This window comes from Lithobates pipiens, unplaced genomic scaffold, assembly GCF_037356315.1.
Source record: "Lithobates pipiens isolate NorthernLeopardFrog02 unplaced genomic scaffold, aLitPip1_a1.2 Scaffold_8, whole genome shotgun sequence".
Classification (NCBI taxonomy): domain Eukaryota; kingdom Metazoa; phylum Chordata; class Amphibia; order Anura; family Ranidae; genus Lithobates; species Lithobates pipiens.
In genome coordinates, this window is record NW_027507903.1 from 447,533,600 (window position 1) to 447,555,013 (window position 21,414).

General features: G+C 42.3%; 1 protein-coding gene across 4 annotated transcripts in view; it reads left to right on the forward strand.

The window, feature by feature from the left end:
* Positions 1 to 21,414, forward strand: part of GRIA1 (glutamate ionotropic receptor AMPA type subunit 1) — a 410,043-nt gene that overhangs the window by 284,254 nt on the left and 104,375 nt on the right. For all 4 annotated transcript variants that reach the window (XM_077468352.1, XM_077468351.1, XM_077468354.1 and 1 more), the window contains exon 10: positions 18,832 to 19,038. In XM_077468352.1, coding sequence (XP_077324478.1) covers positions 18,832 to 19,038 — 207 coding nt within the window. The remainder of the gene's footprint in view (positions 1 to 18,831; positions 19,039 to 21,414) is intronic.

Consider the following 21,414-nt stretch of genomic DNA (forward strand, 5'->3'; position numbering starts at 1 on the left):
CAAACTAAGTTTCGCGCATGCTCAGAAAGGATTTACACGGCGAAGGTTGCATTGCAGTGTATTGGACGTCGAATTTCTCGTCCCGTCGTACCTGCCATTCACGTCATCGCGCACGCTTTCAGCGGACTGTTCGTTCATCGTGTGTGGTCAAGTCCGTTCATGCAAATTTTGAGCGGACTGTTTGTCGGATTGTTTGACGAACAAAGTTGGGCGAACAGTCCGCCCGTGTGTACGCGGCCTTACTGCGATTTTTTTTTACCAAAAATATGTAGAAGAATACATAACGGCCGAAACTGAGGAAATTATATATATATATATATATATATATATATATATATATATATATATATATATATATATTGGGGATATTTGTTATAGCAAAAAGAAAAAAATATTGCATTTTTTTCAAAATTGTCACTTTATTTTTGTTTATAGCGCAAAAAAATTAAAACCACAGAGGTGATCAAATACCACAAAAAAAAACTCTATTTGTGGGAAAAAAGGAAGACAATTTTGTTTGGGAGCCACGTCGCACGACCGCGCAATTGTCAGTTAAAGCAACGCAGTGCTAAATCGCAAAAAGGGGCTTGGTCCTTTAGCTGCAAAATGGTCCGGGGCTTAAGTGGTTAATTACACTTTAAGGAGCTATAAATATGGGTTTTGGGCTTATGTCGATGGGCACATGAAGCCAGCTTCCAGATGAATTCAAATTACATTTGAGGTCACTATTACTACTATCACTATTCTCTGCCAGGCAGATTTGACCCGCAGTTGAAGTTCTTCTAAGCAGCATCAACCTAGTTTGCACTGCTTTTGAATTCTTATTGACTTGCATAGGGAGAGAATCAGTCTGAATGAAAGCAAAAGAGCATCTACACAGGCCTAAAAAATATGAAATCTTAAATATTTTCTCCACAATCTCTCCATCTGCAGAGATGTTATGTAGAGACAGCAGTTTGAAGCAACCCTTATATCCGGTAAAGACTTTTATCAGTTTCCTTTCTGGAAGAAAAATGTAGAATCAGTAATCCTTATTAGCAAAAACCAGTGACATCAAAATAGCATTAGAGATGACAAGTACCCAGGTTATGCATTGCTGTACGCACTTTATGTTCTGCACAGAGGGAGAATTTTTCACCTTCTAATAGTGCTGTTATTTGTGAAAACAAGAGTTTCCCAGGAAACCGTTCTTTCCTTTACTTGTTTGGCAACCCTGTCCTGCCAATCATACGCCCACAAGGGAAAGATGTATGGAAACTGTACTTAAAAGAATCCTGTCTGGACAACCCCATGACTTCCATTTTAATGCTATACTGTTCTTATACTAATGCAGTTATATATATATATATATATATATATATATATATATATATATATATATATATATATATATATATGTAGCACTGACCCCCGAAGGAGCTGCTGGTTAGATTGGGCTTACCGTTACCTTCTCCTCCTCGATCTGTGTCTAAGGGTTCCCGTGGTAGATGGCCCAGTAAACTCAGAGACTGACAGATCCGCATAAGGGGATTTTTATTTGCAAAATGTAGACAACGAACAGTCTCTCAAAATAGGATCTGAGGGTTAGGAAGGAAATTCAGGTACTCTTAGTGTCAAAGTCAATAATGAAGAACTTGCTTACTTTGACTAAATCCAGAGAATAGCCGTTCACAGGATGTTCACTCAAGTTAGATGGTCCCTCTCTCACAAGGCCTAGCAGCCAACAAGGTGCTTACTCAGGAACAAGTCTCTGCCACAGACGTTGTTGTAAAACATACAGGAATATGTCTCTGCCACAGACGGTGTTGTAGACTTCAGGAAACTAACACTTATGGAACACTCGTGTGATACCTGGATCTTTCAGCCAGCTTGGCCATACCCACGAGACTGGATTCACTTAGGTACTTCAGCCCTTCCAGGCTCTCGCTAAGAAGCCAACCCGTACGTGGCCTTCTTCTGAAGAGTCCTCCCCTGGATAGCTATGAAGTTACTGGCCCTCTCCAACTACCAGAGATGGCACGGACCACCTTTGGAATCCTTCTTTAGTTTCCTTGCCTCGGGCTAGCCAGCCCCGAGACAACAAGTCGGGTGGATCCGCACCCCAGGCCATAGCCTTCCTGGAGACTGGTCAGGAGGACCCATCTGCAGCCTCACTGTGCGCACCTGTAGCATCAGTGAACATCTGCAGCCTTTGAAATGCCTAACGCCTGTAACAGCTTGCAAACGATTGTAAACGTGATAACTAGCGCTTTGCCACGTTTCGTTTACAGGCGTTTTTAATTTTCTCTTCTCTTTTATACTCTGAAGCACCTGCTGGATTTTGCTTCTAATCCCCCTGTGTAGGCTTCCATTTGTGGATGGACATTTTATAGTTACACAATCTATCACATTGCTATAATATTTTTTATGTACTATAAACTGAAGGCCTTATGAATAAATGGTTGTGGAACGAATCATTGGAGTTTCCCATTACTTCTTATGGGGAAATTTGCTTTGATATACAAGTGCTTTGGATTACAAGCATGCTTCCGGAATGAATTATGCTCGCAATTCAAGATTTTACTATAAATGCCTTGCATATTAAACACTAGCTGATGCGCCCTATAATATGCCTGTTTAGATGTTGCACAAATTATGCTATCCAAAGTGAGGCTGATTTACTAAAGTAAATGAACACTGGATTCATGTGGGCACAGTGAACCCAATCCCTGAAACTATATAGGTGATCTTACACAGTGATCTTCAAGTCATACCTACTTCCAAGAATGAAATGGCACCACTCCTGGTAAAAGGTAGATAAATTCAGTCTCCTGTGAAATTAAACAACATGCTGCACGCTACTGCAGGACCTGATTCAATGTCACATTTATTTCAGTGTCATAATAACAACACCCGGATAAGCAGTGTAATGCCACATTTCAAACAAACAAGTACTTATACATAACAAAAATTGGTCAAGAGCTTCACTACTTAAAATAAATATGCAAATAACAAAATCGTCTATACTTACCTTCTCTGTGCAATAGAATTGCACAAAGCAGCCCTGATCCTCCTCTTCTTGTGGCGCCCGTCAGTGCTTCTGGCTCCTCCTCCCTTACTGGTGCCAATAGAAAACCAATTCCCATGGGGGCACTCCCATTGACACAGACAGTGGGACTCGGCTCTGCCCTCTGCTTCCTCATCACTGGAGTTGATTGACAGGAGCCAATGGCACCCGCTGCTATTGACCTGTCCAGTGAGGAGCGACAAAGCCATTAGAGTCACAGCACTCATGAACGGTGCTGGATCATGATGGGGTTCAGGTAAGTATAAGGGGGGTGAGGGGGCGAGTCTGTGACACAGAAAGTTTTTTACCTTAATGCATAGAATGCATCAAGGTAAAAACCTTGAGGCTTTAGAACCACTTCAAATACACAGACAAACTATCTGATATGTGCATTAATTAAAGCTCTTAATCCATTCCTAAACAAACCCTAGCAAAAGATTGTTAAAAACAATAGAACGATAATAGAAAAGTGATATATAACAAAAATGACACGCCAAAAAACAACATATAATGAACAAAATTTCAAAAGACTAAAATAATCAAGAATCAATAATAAAATACCAAAAGAAGCACATATTGAACCCAATAAATGCAAAATAACAATGTTCCCCATGCTGGAGGGAGGCTTGATCCTATGTATTATAGTATGTGCTATAATATTGAAAAGAACCATTCTACAAATGTAGCCCATCACTTTAACACGATCGGATTTTTTGACAACAAATGTTGGATGTGAGCTTGTTGGCGGAAACACTGTGTGTATGCTCCATCGAACATTTGTTGTCGGACTTTCTGCCAACAAATATTGGCTAGCAGGGTCTCAAATTTTCCATCAACAAATGTTTGTTGTTGGACTTACCGATCGTGTGTACACAAGTCCGTTGGACAAAAGTCCACGCATTCTCGGAATCAAGTATGAGCGAGAGATATAACTAACGTTCATAATGGAGATTTCACGTACGTCTTGTACATTACTATGTTAGTAATTATTAGCCAACAAGTGTGTGACCGTGTATATGCAAGATAAGTTGGAGCCAACATCCTTCGAACAAAAATCCACGGCCTTGTTGTCGGAAAGTCAGATTGTGTGTACGGGGCATAACACTTGTCATGTGAGCAATTTGTCAGCAGTGCTGGTTCAGTTTATTGAAAGGGTCCATAACCCTGCCAGGTGTGGAGATGCCTTTCGTCTCCTATGCCAGAGGGAGGTTTACTGGATTTTCTATCTTCAAACTCATATACCAGATGGACCTACTTTTGAATGAGATACTATTACTCACTTCTATGAAGGATTCACAGGATCCAGTCTTCCTCCTGCAACATTTCTGTTTCAATCTCCACCACACAGTTAACCCTGTCATACTTAAAGGCAGGGCAAGAGGTGAGCAGGAGGGGCCACTGCCCTGGGCACTATGGTATCATGTGAGGTAGGGGGAGTACATGGAGATTGGGGGAGGGGATTTGTTTTGGAGGGGGGAATTTGGGGGGAGATGGGGTAAGTACTAATCTAGAAGGAGAAATGTGGAGGGGTGATTAAGGGGGATTTGTGTTGGGAGGAGGGAAGAAGATTTGTGCTAGGAGGTGGGTTTGGGGGGAATTTGTGCTGGAAGGGGGATTTGAAGTGGGGTACTATGAGGGGAAATTATAGGGGTGGAGGATTTGTTAGGTGGGGCTTTTTTTTTGAGGGGGGGGGCATTTGAGCTGGGGGAATTTGAGGGATGAGGGGTAAAGATTTGTGCTGAGAAAAGGAATTTCAGCAGGGGGCAGATTTGGGGGATGAGGAGAGGGGGGATTTATGCTTAGGGAGTAAGCATTTAGATTAGGGGGAATTTTTGCTGACATATAATGCTTATAAATCTTGGGGGGGGGGGGGGGGGGCGGGTCCCAGTTTGGCATGTTTGTCCTGGGCTCAAGATGTACTTGTCCGGCCACTGCTTAAAGGAGTGGTGCTTCCTAACCCACCATCTAGTTAATAAATGCTTATTACAGAGGAACCCATTTATTTATTTATTTTAATCCCTGACAGATTCTGGGTTGTGCACATTTAGATTCAAGATGTGAACAAATTAGCTGGCATCTGTGAGGCATGCGTTTGTCATCATTTTGCCTAAAATTAAAAAATAGAAAGGTAAATTTACAAAAAAATAAAACGTGAATGGCCTGCCAAGTAAGGTAATGAGCATGTGCCAAGAAAAATAGAAGATCTAAAAAAAACAACTCATGGGCTATGCTGTTGTAGAAAAAAGTCACCATTTATATGGTATCACTTGGATCTTCATTCCAAGCAGAAGTCTATTAAATATCACACTGTTACATAGGTTGAAAAAAGACATATCTCCACAAAGTTCAACCAAAAAACAAACATGAAAAACCTGAATGAAAAAAACATACCTACAGCATATGAAAACCCTGCATCCTGAGAACCCCAAGGACTCTGGGGAACAAGGGCATCTGGTACCCAGTGAGATGATGCCAAGCTGAACACAGGAATTGATATCACACCAGGTAGCCTGCTGCAGGATGATGGAGGGCTCTGCTGCTTGTTCAGGCTGTCAAGTGTCATTAAAATTGCAGAAGAAGGTGGAGGATTTTCTGGCATTCTTTGTGAGAGGTGGGATCAGCAACAGGTGCGGCCGTATAGTCCTAGATGTGATCAAAGACTAGATCCGCTTTAATCACCTCTATGGCCTTGGAGGACTGGAGCGACGTCATGATGTCACTGGTCCAGACTAGAAGTAAACTTTAAAAAAAAATGTTTTAAAGCAAACAATCACATTTTGTTTTGTTTTGTTTTTTATCTATTGTTTTTAACCACTTGACCACTGGGCACTTAAACACCCTTAATAACCAGACCAATTTTCAGCTTTCAGTGCTCTCACAATTTGAATGACAATTACTCGGTCATGCAACACTGTACCCATCTGAAATGTTCGTCCTTTTTTTCCCACAAATAGAGCTTTCTTTTGGTGGTATTTGATCACCTCTGCGTTTTTTATTTTTTGTGCTATTAATGAAAAAATACCGAAAATTTTGTAAAAAAAAGCATTTTTCTTCATTTCTATTAAAATTTTTTGCAAATAAGTAATTTTTCTTCATAAATTTGGCCAAAAATGTATACTGCTAAATGTCTTTAGTAAAAATAACCCAAATTAGTGGATATTATTTATTCTGCGTGAAAGTTATAGGGTCTACAAGCTATGGTGCCAATCACTGAAAATGTATCAATTTGATCACAGCTGATGTACTGACAGTCTATCTCATTTCTGGAGACCCTAACAAGCCAGTAATGTACAAAAACCCCCCAAATGACCCCTTTTTGGAAAGTAGACATTCCAAGGTATTTAGTACGTGGCACGGTTAGTTTTTTGAAGTTGTAATTTTTTCCCACAATTCTTTGCAAAATAAAGATTTTTTTTATTTTAATTTTTTTTCACACCAAATTGTCATTTTACCAGGCTATTTCTCTCACACGGCATATACATTCCACAAATGAAACCCCAAAATACATTCTGCTGCTCCTCCTGAGTACGGTGATACCACATGTGTTAGACTTTTACACAGCCTGGCCACATACACAAGTCCAACATTGAAGTAGCAACTTCAGGCGTTCTAGGAGCATAAATTACACATCTAATACCTCAACCACCTATTACACTTATGAAGGCCCTGGAGCACCAGGACAATAGAAACGCCCACAAAGTGACCCCATTTTGGAAAGCTAACACCCAGGTGGGCACTGATGGGCACAGGTGGGCACTGATGGACACAGGCGCCACTGATGGACACAGGCGGCACTGATGGACACAGGCGGCACTGATGGGGCACTGCAGTGGCACAGGTGGCACTGATGGGCGCAGGTGGCACTGATGGGCGCAGGTGGCACTGATGGGCACAGGTGGCACTGATGGGCACTATAGTGACTTTGGTGACACTGGTGTGGCTCTGGTGGCACTGATTAGCACACAGATGGCACTGGTGGGCACAGGCGGCACTGGTGGGCACAGGCGGCACTGGTGGGCACAGGCGGCACTGGTGGGCACAGACGGCACTGATGTGGCACTGCAGTGGCGCAGATGAGCACTGATGGGCACAGATGGCACTGATGGGCACAGGTGGCACTGATGGGCACAGGTGGCACTGATGGGCACAGGTGGCACTGGTGTGGCACTGGTGTGGCACTGGTATGGCACTGGTATGCACTGTAGTGGCACTGGTATGCACTGGTATGCACTGGGGTGGCACTGGGGTGGCTCTGCTGGCACAGAGGTGGCACAGAGGTGGCACAGAGGTGGCACAGAGGTGGCAAAGGTGGCACAGGTCGCACAGGTGGCACAGATGTGGCACAGGTGATAGATGGCACTGGTCTGTCACTGGTCTGGCACTGTTCTGGCACTGTTGTGGCACTATTTGGGCACTGCTGGGCACTGCTGGGCACTCACGGTTATCTTTTATTTTCACTGGGATGTTCTCCTCTCCTCTCACGCTGCATCGGTGTGAGGAGAGGAGACTGATGACCTTAGCTTGACCCGGCAAGCCGAATTGTTTACATTTGTGATCGCTCCGTCATTGGACGGAGCGATCACGTGGTAAAGGACCGCTGCCATTGGTCCTTTACCGCGATCCGTGTTGCGCCGGGTCCCGTGAACTCGGCGAGCACGGATGTTCCGGCGTGCGCGCCCCAGGGGGGCGCGCACGAACGATTCTCCGGGAGGCCGTTAATTAACGGCCTCTTAGAGATAGCAAACCGACCTATAGCCGTTAATCGGCTATAGGCCGGTTATTAAGTGGTTAAATGTAAAGGAGTCTTTTTGACCCCAGATCTCTCCATAAAGAGGGCATGTCATTCATATTGCCATTACAAGGGATTTTTAAAAAAAATAATAATAACGGGACAGTGTATAAATAAAAAGTAAAATAAATAAGAAAAAAATATGTTTTATTAAATTTGAAGCACCACCATCCCTCTGTTCTTGCACACAGAAGGGAATGCATACGTAAGTCACCCACAAATTTGTAAACAGTATTTGCACCACACATGTGAGGTATCACCGCAAATGTGACAGCGAGAGCAATAATTCTAGCACTAGGCCTCATCTGTAACTCTAAACATGTAACCTGTAAAAGCTTTTAAAGCGTCACCTGTGGAGATTTTTAAGTGCCATAGTTTGTCATCATTCCTCGAGCGTGGAACAATTTTAAAGCGTCACCTGTTAGGTATCTATTTACTCAGCGTAACATCATCATCATCTTTCACATTTTCAAAAAAACAGGATATATATTGTGTTTTCTTTTTTCTTAATTCATCCTAAAGTGTATTCTTTCCAAAAAAATTGTCTTTGCAAAATCGCTGCACAAATACAGTGCGACATAAAAAATTGCAATGATCGTCATTTTATTCCCTAGGGTCCCTGCTAAAAAATAAATATATAATGTTTGGGGATTCTAATGCTGTGTACACACGACTGGACTTTCTGGCAGAAAAAGTCAGACGGAATAATTTCATTGGATATTCCGATCGTGTGTGGCCTTCATCTGACTATTTTCTTCAAAAATGCTGACGGACCTAGAAATAGAACATGTTTTAAATCTTTCCGACGGAATCAATTCCTATCTGGAAATCCGTTCGTCTGTATGCTATTCCGATGGACCAAAAACAACACAAGGGCACATATTGGCTACTGACTATTGAACTTCCTTTTCTAGTCCCGTTGTACGTCATCGCGTTCGAAACAAACAGACTTTGGTGTGATTGTGTATAGGCAATCGGTCAGAACTCCGGCGAAAAAAACATCAGATTTTATTCTGAAGGTTAAAACGGTCATGTGTACGTGACATAAGTATTTTTTTGTAAAATAATACTGATTTAGGCTTCATGCATATTGGGCTTAAAAAAATGCCAGTTCCCTTGGCAGGGAAACACGCTCATATAGAGCATTTTTTGTGCAGAGTTTAGTCGAGTTTAGTAGAGTTTTGCTTTTTTCAATCAGAAACATTGAGCTTAAAATATGTCTGTAATTGTCCTAACACATAGGATAACATAAAACTTCTACAGACAGAACACAAAACTCCTGTAGTAGCAGCATTTTTTAAGCCAGTGTGCATACAGCCTTAGCCCAGGTTCACATTGAGGGCGGGTTTTAAATTGTGTGAGTTCAGCTGAACTCGCATGATTTCAAATCAGCAATGCAGTTCTAACTCAGGGACGATTTGACAGGGGTTCATGCACAGATGTCTATTCGAATTGCCCCTGAAGTCACCAAAAGTGGTACAGGAACTATTTTTGGGAATCGGTGCAGCGCCACAAAGTCGGCGTTGAACCGATTCGGGCAGTGCCGTTGCAATAGCATGTCAAAACGGCACAATATGAACATAGGCTTAAACTTGTAAACGAGAAGTTCCTGGTTTTAACCACTTGCCGACATCCACACGCCGATGTATGTCCCTACTTTGGGGACAAATATTGTTATTATGGCAGCAGATAGCTGCCATAACCCCAGTATCCCCATGTTCGGCCGGCTGGGCCCAGTCCTTAAGTGGTTAAAGAATTGATCTGTGCAAGCTGTGCCCAAAAAGCCAGGCAGATGACAAAGTACCAGGCAGTCACCGGTATTGCCTGTGGTCTCCCTGCAGCTGATTTATTTCCATTACTGACATTCTATACCTTGTTCTACACTTGGTTGAATTAACAAAGAGTGGTGCGAGCACACTGCTTGTACCAACTCTTCTAAACATACAAATTCGGCAGGTGCTGCTCCTTAATTAACACCGACATCTTTCAGCTCATTCAAATGAACGTTTATCTTCTAGCCCAGTGTTTCTCAACTCCACTCCTGAAGGCGCCCCAACAAGTCATGTTTTCAGGCTTTCCATTATTTTGCACAGGTGATTGGATCAGTTTCCCTGCCTTAGTAATTACTACAGCCATTTCATCTGAGGGAAATCCTGAAAACATGACCTGTTGGGGGCGCCTTGAGGACTGGAGTTGAGAAACACTGTTCTAGCCAGTGTGGGTTGCTGCGCACAGATGCCCAAAGCTGGCTAATCATAGCTACCAACTGTCCCTGATTTTTGTGGGCCTGTCCCTGATTTTGAGGGACTGTCCCTGATTTTGAGGGACTGTCCCTGGTTTTGTGGGACTGTCCCTGATTTTGAGGGACTGTCCCTGGTTTTGTGGGACTGTTCCTGATTTTGAGGGACTGTCCCTGATTTCGAAAAATGTTCCTCTGTACCTCTTTCCTCCTCATTTGTCTCCCTCATTTTGGTCGGATCTATATAGCTGTAAATAAAATGCACTATTTATGTTTCCCAGTGCTAAACCTTTCATCCAATTTCTAAATTGCTGCAATTGTAAATTCTAAAGCCAGTATAAAAGAATAGTGGTAAAAAAGAAATGCTTGTGGGTTTAATCAATCATTTTTTTTTTTCTTTTGTATAATTCTCCATTAAGGGGGCATGACAGGGGGGTGTCCTATACCAACATACTTTTGCTAATAAGTGTCCCTCGGTCTTGTCTCAAAAAGTTGGGAGGTATGGGATAATAGTGGGTAATACTGATGTCACCAGTTTATTTATATTTCCTGCCAAAGAAATAATGACTTCAAAATACGCAAGGGATCACTTCCTGAACCTGAAAAAGCCAATGATTTACTGTACCACAGAAAAGTCATAAATAAAATATTTTATGAAACAAGTTCTGAGAACAGTTTTGTCCTATGATACATTAATAAATCAGATTTAGAAATCTATATATGTATAAATTCGCTGCAGACAGCCAGGAGCAAAGATTCAGCATTAGTAACTGCAGAGGTGTGATAAGATCACAACCAAGGCTGTGTTTGGACATCATGCTGCTCCAATTTGATATCAAGTTCTTCCTCGATTTTTTTTTTTTTTTATTAACAAGATTTGTCTATGTCTAGGCTTCCAGATCCCCCCCAGTTGCAGACAGCAGTCCATGTCTAAGCCTTTATTTAATTCAGATTGGTTGGTTTCTCAGGCAAAGGAAATTGCTAGGAATTCTAATGTATCGTTTACAAGGCATGGCTTAGAAACAGATTGGCAATCTGAGGCAGTTAACAGAAAAATGACTTTACTGACTCCCGTGGGTTGCTTTGCCACAGTTACCTCTATTTTAATAAAACAGATAAGCTCATGCAAGCCCATTACAAATCCAGCTTTTAAAATGTTTGTACACCCCAACTTTTTTTTTAGTTTTGTATAGAGTAGGGAAGGATTAGAACCTCTCTCAGGTTTTTATCGCTGAGTGCATGAAGCCTCGTTTACAAAGGGCGTACATAATCGAACACCTGTGCAGGGCCGTGTTAACCTGCACGAGGATGCACAGGTGTTCCTTACATCCCAGTGCAGGCAGTTTGATTGATGCCTGCTTGGACACAGCCATTTCTGAACTAAACAAGTATACCCACACTAACACATACATCATATTGGGATACAGCAGATGTGTCCATGCAGCCGCCTTGCCTCAACAAACATGAATGGGACTGCCTGCACAGGGATGCATGGAACATCTCTGCCCCATGCATGTATAAACGGCCCTACATAGGCATAGGGTATTGTACGCCCTGGGTGAACGATGCCTAAGAAGCACTATGATCTCCTTTTGTTAATGTTTAATATTGTATATGAGCATTTTATCAGTTATATTGGAATCAATTTCTGAGGCTAGTCCCATAGAAGCCTCAAACAAAACAGAAGTGCTTAAGGAAATCCTGTTGGCATTATGGAAATAGAAATAAATTCCAGAGTAGATTTGTATTATCTGTCACGAGGGCCACGTACCAAAGGTAAGACCGAAGTAGGGGGGAGACCTCCCTTGCACCTCGGATCCTTGAAGGCTCTGGAGATGGAGACAGAGATTTGGTGGACACCAAGTGGCATGGGTGCCAGGGGTGCGGAGCACCGTGTAAGCCTTAGTCTGAGACCTGAGACAAGGTCAAGTCCAGTTTGGCAATGAAGTATAAAAGAGTTAGAAGTAAAATAAAATACATATAAAATACATATAAAATACAGAAGAAGAATGGTCGAGATCGGTTCCAATCTGGCAGCTGAGTACAAAAGGGGCAAAGAAGTAGAATGGTCAAGGTACAAATCCGAGATCAATGGCAAGCGTCAATCAAGAGTAGTCAAATAGGTTTCCAGGTCGCAACAAGTTTAGACAGATCACACACTAGCACAGGAACAAGTGGGGACTGAAGATAATCCAGCAATTTGGCAGTGTCTGAGCTGGGTTTATAAAGGGAAGTTTGAGGTCATTGACTGGTATGGTACAGCCATCTTGGTATAGGCAAGGCTTTACTTGCTCATGTCAGAGCCACCAGCAAAAAGAACAGTGATCACTACAGTAGTGACATCACCAGATCTTACTCCAAATCGATTGAGATTAGCAGTCACAGAGCAGTGCCTTATATCTTACACTGCAGATATACAGCTATGGCTGTTCCTAGGCACTCTCAAATACTAGAAAATGCCCTGCTATTTTTTTTTAGGAGGAATTTCAGACAAAGGGTACACTTTTCAGGTTACTGCTTAGGGACAATTAATATTTCTAGATTTCCACTATAACATAGCAGATAACTTTTGAAGTACAGGCAGAAAAAAATTAACTGATGGAGTTTAACCCTTCCCTACTCTATCCAAAATGAAATAAAGCATGTTTGGTTATACATACATAAAGTGACATAGGTCAGTGGTCATCAACCCTGTCCTCAGGGCCCACTAACAGGCCAGGTTTTATGTATTACCTTGGGGAGATGCAGACTAGAGTACTGCAATCACTGAGCAGAAAATGATATCACCTGTGATGTATTTCAGTTATCTTGCAAACCTGGCCTGTTAATGGGCCCTGAGGACAGGGTTGATGACCACTGACATAGGTTACAATCTCTAAACAATATCTTTGCATCTACTATAAACTACAGTGCCTTGCAAAAGCATTCACCCCCCTTGGCATTTTTGTTGCTTCACAACCTGGAATTAACATGGATTGTTTGAAGATTTGCAGAACATGCCCACAACTTTGAAGATTTTTTTTTTATTATTAATTTTGTGAAGCAAACAATAAATAGGACAAAATAACAAAAAAGTCAATGTGCTTAACTATTCAGCCCCCCTAAAGTCAATACTTTGTAGAGCCACCTTTTGCGGCTATCACAGCTCCAAGTCGCTTTGGATAAGTCTCTCAGAACTTGCCACATCTTACCACTGGGATTTTTGCCCATTCCTCCTTGCAAAATTGCTCCAGCTCATTCAAGTTGGATGGTTTGCGGTTGTGAACACCAATCGTTAAGTCTGACCACAGATTTTCTATTGGATTGAGGTCTGGGCTTTGACTAGGCCATTCCAACACATTTACATGTTCCCCCTTAAACCACTCAAGTGTTGATTTAGCAGTGTGTTTAGGGTCATTGTCCTGTTGGAAAGTGAACATCTGTCCTAGCCTTAAATCATACACAGAGTGGTACAGGTTTTGCTCAAGAATATCCCTGTATTTAGCACCATCCATCTTTGCCTCAACTCTGACCAGTTTTCCAGTCCTGACTGGTGAAAAACATCCCCACAGCATGATGCTGCCATCACCATGTTTCAATGGTGTTCTTTGAATGATGTGATGTGTTGGGTTTGCGCCGGAGATAGCTTTTTCTTTGATGGCCAAAAAGTTCAATTTTAGTCTTATCAGACCAGAGCACCTCCATACATTTTGGGAGTCTCCCACATGCTTTTTTGCAAACTCAAAACATGCCATTTTGTTTTTTGCTGAAAGTAATGGCTTACTTCTGGCCACTCTGAAATAAAGCCCAACTCTATGGAGCATACGGCTTATTGTTGTCCTATGTACAGATACTCCAGTCTCTGTTGTGGAACTCTGCAGCTCCTCCAGGGTTACCTTAGGTCTCTGTGCTGCCTCTCTGATTAATGTCCTCCTTGCCCAGTCCGTGAGTTTTGGTGTGCGGCCGTCTCTTGGCAGGTTTGCTGTTTTACCATGTTCTTTCCATTTGGTAATGATAGATTTGATGGTGCTCCTAGGTATCATCAAAGATTTGGATACTTTTTATAGCCTAAACCTGACTTGTACTTCTCAACAACATTGTCCCTTACATGTTTGCAGAGTTCCTTGGTCTTCATGCAGTGTTTGGTTAGTGGTGCCTCTTGCTTAGGTGTTGCAACCTCTGGGGCCTTTCAAAAAGGTGCATATATGTAATGACAGATCATGTGACACTTAGATTGCACATCATTTCACTAATTATGTGAATTCTAAAGGTAAACAACCTCTCCCTCTCCTCCGCCACCTTTCCTTCCCTGCTCAAACATGCACTGGTTATCCCTATACTCAAAAAACCCTCACTAGACCCCACCTGTTTGAATAACTTAAGACCCATCTCCTTGCTCCTGTATGCCTCCAAGCTCATTGAACAGCTTATTCATGACCAAATGAGTCGCTACCTCACAGACAACAACCTTCTTGACCCCCTACAGTCTGGCTTCCCCCCACTACATTCTACTGAAACTGTCCTACTAAAACTCACCAATGACCTACTAACTGCTAAAACCAATGGGCACTATTCCATACTCATACTTTTAGACCTCTCTGCTACCTTTGACACAGTTGACCACCTGCTACTCCTCAGCAAATTACACTCCCTTGGCCTCCGTGATTCTGCTTTATCCTGGTTCCCCTCCTAAATATCTCAGCGCACTTTCAGTGTCACTTACAACTCCATCTCCTCCACTTCCCTTCCTCTTTCTGTTGGGGTACTCCAAGGCTCCCTCCTTGGGCCTCTCCTATTCTCACTATATACCTCTTCCCTGGGCCAGTTGATAACCTCCCATGGCTTCCAATACCACCTCTATGCCAACAACACCCAGATCTATCTCTCCACTCCTCAACTCACCCCCTTGATCTCCTCACGGATCTCAAACTTACTGAATGACATATCGATATGGATGTACACACGCCAGGGTCCCGGGTTTAATCCTTGACTCTGACCTCTCCTTCAGCCCCCATATCCAATCACTGGCTAAATCCTGCCGCCTTAACCTCCACAACATTTCCAGAATTTGACCCTTCCTGACTAATGACACCACAAAGCAACTTATTCACTCCTTGATTATTACCGCCTTGACTACTGCAACTCTCTCCATAATGGTCTACCCTTAAGCAGGCTATCCCCCTTTAGTCTATTATGAATTCTGCCACTTGACTAATACACCTCACTAACCGATCCGTGACTGCTGCTCCTCTCTGCCAATCCCTTCACTGGCTTGCCCTACCCCACTGTGTAAAATCCAAAATGCTAACCATAACATAAAAGGCCATTCACAACATTGCCCCCATCTACATCACCAACCTCATCTGCAGATATCGCCCAAATCATCCCCTCCACTCCTCCCAGGACCTCCTGCTCTCTAGCTCCCTTGTTACCTCCTCCCATACTCGCCTTCAGGACTTCTCCAGAGCCTCTCCCATCCTCTGGAACTCCCTGCCCCGGTATATCCGATCAGCCCCTACCCTGTCCACCTTTAGGAGATTTATTCAGGAAAGCCTATCCCACACCCAGCTAACAACTGTAGCTGAGCTACCCCATCAAATCATTCTCTGTAGCTATTACCTTTTGTATTACCACCCCCTCCCTTTATAATGTAAGCTCTACGAGCAGGGCCCTCCTGTACCTTTTGTATTGAATTGTACTGTAAGTGTGTTGTTCCCCCCCCCCTATACATTGTAAATCACTGCATAAACTGTTGGAGCTAGATAAAACGTGTATTATAATAATAATAATAATAATTGGTTGCACCAGAGCTTTTTATGAGCTTCATAACAAAGGGAGTGAATACATACGCACAAGTCAATTATCAGTTTTTTATTTCTGAAAAATAGTTTTATGTATATTTCTAATTTAAATTCACCAACTTAGACTATTGTGTTCTGATCCATCACATATAATTCAGATTAAAAAAACATTGAACCAAAGGCTGTAATGTAACAAAATAGGTAAAAAGCCAAGGGGGAGGGGGGGTGAATACTTTTGCAAGGCACTGCATGTACTGCAAAGCCCTACAAATCCCTACATAAACAATTAGAAAAAAAAAAAGAAAAAAAAAATTTGGACTAGACAGGCCAAACATGAAATCATATATATAAAAATTCTGAACATATATATATATATATATATATATATATATATATATATTGCAGTGCTCTCAGTCAATCCAAAATGTTAATAAACCTCAAATCTGAATATTTAAGAAAGTAAAAGTGAGGTTTTTTGATTCCTTCGGAGAATATCTATCTTCGGAGAATATCTAATATTGGGCAACTATTAGTGTGCAGAAATATAATAAAACTAAATGAAAAATAAAAAAATTGTCCCATTTCACTTGTTTATTTTCATTTGTTAAAATGAAAATAATTAACAGACAAATCTAAATTTACAAATAAACATTTCTGACGTAAAAAAAAAAAAATTCAGTGACCAATATAGTCACCCTTCTTTTCAGTAAAAGTCATAAGCCTTCCATTCACGGAGTCCATCAGTTTCCTGATCTGTTGACGACCAACTTTTTGTGCAGCAGCAACCACAGCCTCCCAGACACTGTTCAAAGAGGTGTACTGTTTTCCTTCACCGTAAATTTCCTGTTTAAGAAGGGCCCACAAGTTATCAATAGGGTTTAGGTAAGGTGATGATGGGGACCATGTTGTTATTGTTTAATCTTTAAGGCCTTTACTCCCTAGTCAAGCAGTGGAGTACCTCGATGCATGCGATGGAGCATTGTCCTGCATAAATATCATGGTCTTCTTGAAATATGCAGACTTTTTCCTGTACCAATGCTTGAAGGAAGTGTCTTCTAAAAACTGGCAGTAGGTTTGGGAGTTGATTTTGAGTTCATCTTCAACCCCAAAATGTCCAACTAGCTCATCTTTAATAATACCAACCAATACCAGTACCCCACCTCCACCTTGCTGGCATCTGATTAAAAGTGGAGCTCTGGTTACTGATCCAACCACAGGCCCATCCATCTGGTCTGTCAAGAGTCACCCTCATCTCATCAGTCCAAAAAAACCTTTGAACAATCTGTCTTCGGATATTTCTTGGCCCAGTCTTGACATTTCAACTTACAGTATGTGTCTTGTTCCGTGGTGCTTAGGTTTCAGCCAACCTTACCTAGACCATATCTCTGAGCATTGAACACCTTGTACTTCTGGGCACTCCAGGTAGGTTGCAATTCTGGAATTAGACAGAACTGGAGGATAATGAGTTCCTGGTAGCTTCACGTTTTATTCTTCTCAAATCTTTGCGTCTTTTCTTCTCAACATGTTTCTTGTGACCCTGTTGACTATTTGCAACAAAACGTATGATGATTCTGTGATTACTCCCCAATATCTTAGCGATTTCAAGATGCATCCCTCTAAAAGACTTTTTAAAATTTTTGACTTTTCAGAGTAAGTTAAATCTCTTTTTTGGCCCATTTTGCCCGAGGAAACAAAGCTGACTAAAAATTATGCACACCTTGATATAGGGTCTTGATCTCCTTAGTCCACTCCCTCCCTCATTACACAAATACACATCACCTGATATGCTTAAATCCAAAAAGCATTTAAGTTTATACAGCTTGGAGTTGGACAATATGCATAAAAACAGTCTTTATAGTTCTCAAAGCCAAACAGAAACAAAATATTAACATACTAAGATATTTCAGTGCCCAAAAAGACCCAGGAGTTACAGTGTACAACAATCTCCATCTTATGGTGTCCTCTATTCATACCCCTGCCACCCAGCTTTAAAATTGCACAGAGTATAAACACGCAGCCGATACAACTAGGCATGCGCAGATTGGCGCGCCACTCCGACTTCACCCTGGTTGGCCAATGACATTGGAGTGACACATAAGCCTTTTATATATTTTATTATGTACATCACGGATGATGGCCAAGAGTGTCATTCTTTTATATTTACATAAAGCATTAATACCATTTATAATAATTTAGAGGAATATGTATTTGGTGGTAGATTTAAATTAGATCTAGAATTACAGTGCAAAGTGCATAGTCAATGTTAGACGACAATGGTACTGATTGATGTAGTAGTGTTCATATCATGCAAGAACTTTTATTTGAATAGAATGGGCAAAGTTTGATCACATAGGGTTAAGCCGAATCCCCCTTATTTGTAGCTCACTTGTACCCACTGCAAAGCACTGCAGCTCCCAATGGGAGGATTTTAGCAACAAAAGTAGTGCTTTTAATCCAGAAAGAAGTGTAAGGAACTAGGTGTGGCCAGGTGCTGATTGACAAGCTACAGGCTTGTGAATCACCAGTGACAAGGCTGATAGCAACTCCCCTGCAACATTTTTTTCATCCCACTGTAGTGCAAGCAAGCACGCCTTACACGAGAGTGATACCTATACTCTGAATTCAAAAGCAGTGCAGCATCATTGCCGAACCATCACTATCAGGATCAGCAGGTAATTGTTGGACTTGCAGGGGTACTAAGAAGTGTTGATGCACTTATAATACTGTAGCACATATTTTTTTATTAATGGGAAACCATAGTTTTACTTTAACCAGTAGAGGACATTAGGTGTGCTACACATGCCCAAAAAAGTAATCTAAGTGCACAGAGTGTGACTGACTTCATCAATTTGCATGGATTTGGGTTCCTATAGTCAAATCAGATAAAGATGAATACTGAATGTTAAGGTTATTACACTTTTCAAATTCCCTTTGTCTTTTTGAATAAAAATAATTCCATTATTTCTTCTTCTATTAGGAATCTCCCTATGTTATGTACAAAAAGAATGCTGATGAATTTGAAGGCAACGATAAGTTTGAGGGGTACTGCGTAGAGCTGGCTCAGGAAATTGCCAAGCATGTTGGATTCAAGTACAAACTGGAGATTGTAAAGGATGGGAAGTATGGTGCTCGTGATTCAGACATGAAGGCATGGAATGGAATGGTGGGAGAGTTGGTGTATGGGGTACGTACATCACAGCTACTATGGTGTTCACTTAATGCATTTTATGGCTTGTTGTATACCGTGAGTTTGAATTAACACAGTGACCCTGTGATCAATGTGTGAGTTATGATAGTAATGATTATAGAAACTGGCAGAAGAGAAGCCCGTGCATATTTTTGTTGCTGAATCATGATGGCTAAATAAACCCCTAATGAACATTGCATCTCTAACATGACCTGACCACTGGGCAATAAAATCAATCACAGTTCTTTCATTCCTTGTACTGGACACTACACCTTCTAACAGGACTTGGCCATTTGATATGATTATAATTACATTATATACTGGCATAGAAAACCACATGACCATTGGGCATGATTTCAGTGAAATTCTTTATTGTCTATGGAACTAACGAAACACAATTCATCCCCAAAACTACCTGATTTTTGGTCCCCTAATGGTCAGAAAGGCTGTTAGTCAAAATTATTGTAGTGCCCTGGGGTTTAGTCAGGGAGCTCCTCACCAAATTCCTTGTCAGGTGTAGCTACTGTAGTTGATTGCTAGAGATCCATTGATTTCTCCCTAAGCTTGGCCTGGTTGTATTTTTCTCTTCTACCACCAGGTGGCCAGGCATTTGGAGGTATTAGGTTGAGAAGGACAACTCAAGGTCAGGTTATGGGCATATGGGTATATCTTAGTCAATGGGCAGGGGTTTTCTTGAATCATTTGGCCTGCTGGGAGAGCCTATATATTTGGGTGGAGTCAAGTGTTCTATGTTCTGTGCCACCCGGACTGCCATCTGGGTGGACGTGTGTCATCAGCCCCAGGCTGCTAGGCTGGAGATTAGGCCTATCCTGTGTGCATTTGACTGCCAGGCTGTGTGAGGGCCTATCTATAAGTAAGAGGGCAGCGCAGGGTTGGGACTGCGGCTTTCAGTCCAACCGAAAGTGATAGCTCTGCCAGCCAAAGAACCTGTCAGTGGTCGGAGGTAGAAGGGAAGCTGTCGCCACAAAGGGAACAATTGCTTTTACCAGGCATCACAGTGAGTAACTGAAACAAGTACTGGGACCATATTTTCACCGAAAGGGCAGGGTGGAGAATTGGGAAACTTCAGGCGTTGATCAATTCAGGGACTCAACCAGCAGAGAAGACGCTTGCAGAGCAGCCTTCTGAGTCAAGCCAGGCACAGAGCCGATTAGCAGGAGTTAAGCTTGAGAAGTATCTGGAGGACCCAGCAGAGAAGTGGGGGTGATATTTGAGGGGATACCACTGCAAACCTTAGAGACGCTCAAGGGATTCATAGACAGTGAATCAGAGGGTCTAGTGAGAGACCGGGAGCTCAGTATTGAAGAACTACAAGGAGCAGTTGTAGTGCAGCTGAAAGAACTGTTACATTTGGGTTAGGAACTGTTAAAGGGCTGTTACCATAGGAGACAGCATTCCTGCAAGTGCAGATGTGGCTTCTTGCTGGGGACTTTCCCTGCACGGCTGTCCTCCTATTGTAGTCTCAGAGTCTGCCAATTGAGTTTGCAGCTATCTAAGGTCATCCTGACCCTAACCCTCTTTCCACCAAAAATCTATAACAAGGACTGTCAAAAGAAATAAAAACTCTTTTACATCCAAGAAATGTCTGTCGCCCAATGACTTTTATCATCTTTGCACCCACTATGCCTCACAATCCACCACATATTGAAGGATGTCAGCCATATTTGGCCTTGGAGGTCCTCATTAGACCAAAAGAGGTAAAAAAGACTTTGCTACATTATGAAACAATAGTAAGGCTTGGGAGGTAGAAGGAGGCAGACTGTAGCTCAACACCAGGATTTTTAATAATATTTTTTTACATATATAAGAATCTAACAGTTTTTTGGGGTTTCAAGATACATGTGAATACCTGCATTTTTCTGACCATTTACTTTCCGTGAGTTTGGTAAATCAAGGGAACTTAAAGGGGTTGTAAAGGTAAATGTTTTTTCACCTTAATGCATTCTATGCATTAAGGTGAAAAAACATCTGACAGTGCCTGCGCCCCCAGCCCCCCCGTTTTACTTACCTCACCCCTCAAAAGTCCCACGCTCGTCCCCCGACGTCATTTCCACCATTCAGCCTGGCCGCTGATTGGCTGGAGGGGATGGATGGAAAGCAGCGCAGCCATTGGCTCGCGCTGCTGTCAATCACATCCACTGACGCGGTGCGCTGGGGGGCGGGGCAGTGTGATACAGCGAGCGGCTATAGCCACCGGCTGTATCACGGGAGCGCGCCCGCAGATGCTTCTCACCATGCGAGGGAGCTCGCATGAACGTGAGAAGCACCTGCAGGAGGGAGCCGAGACAGCCACCGAGGGACCCCAGAAGAGCAGGTTCGGGGCCACTCTGTGCAAAACGAGCTGCACAGTGG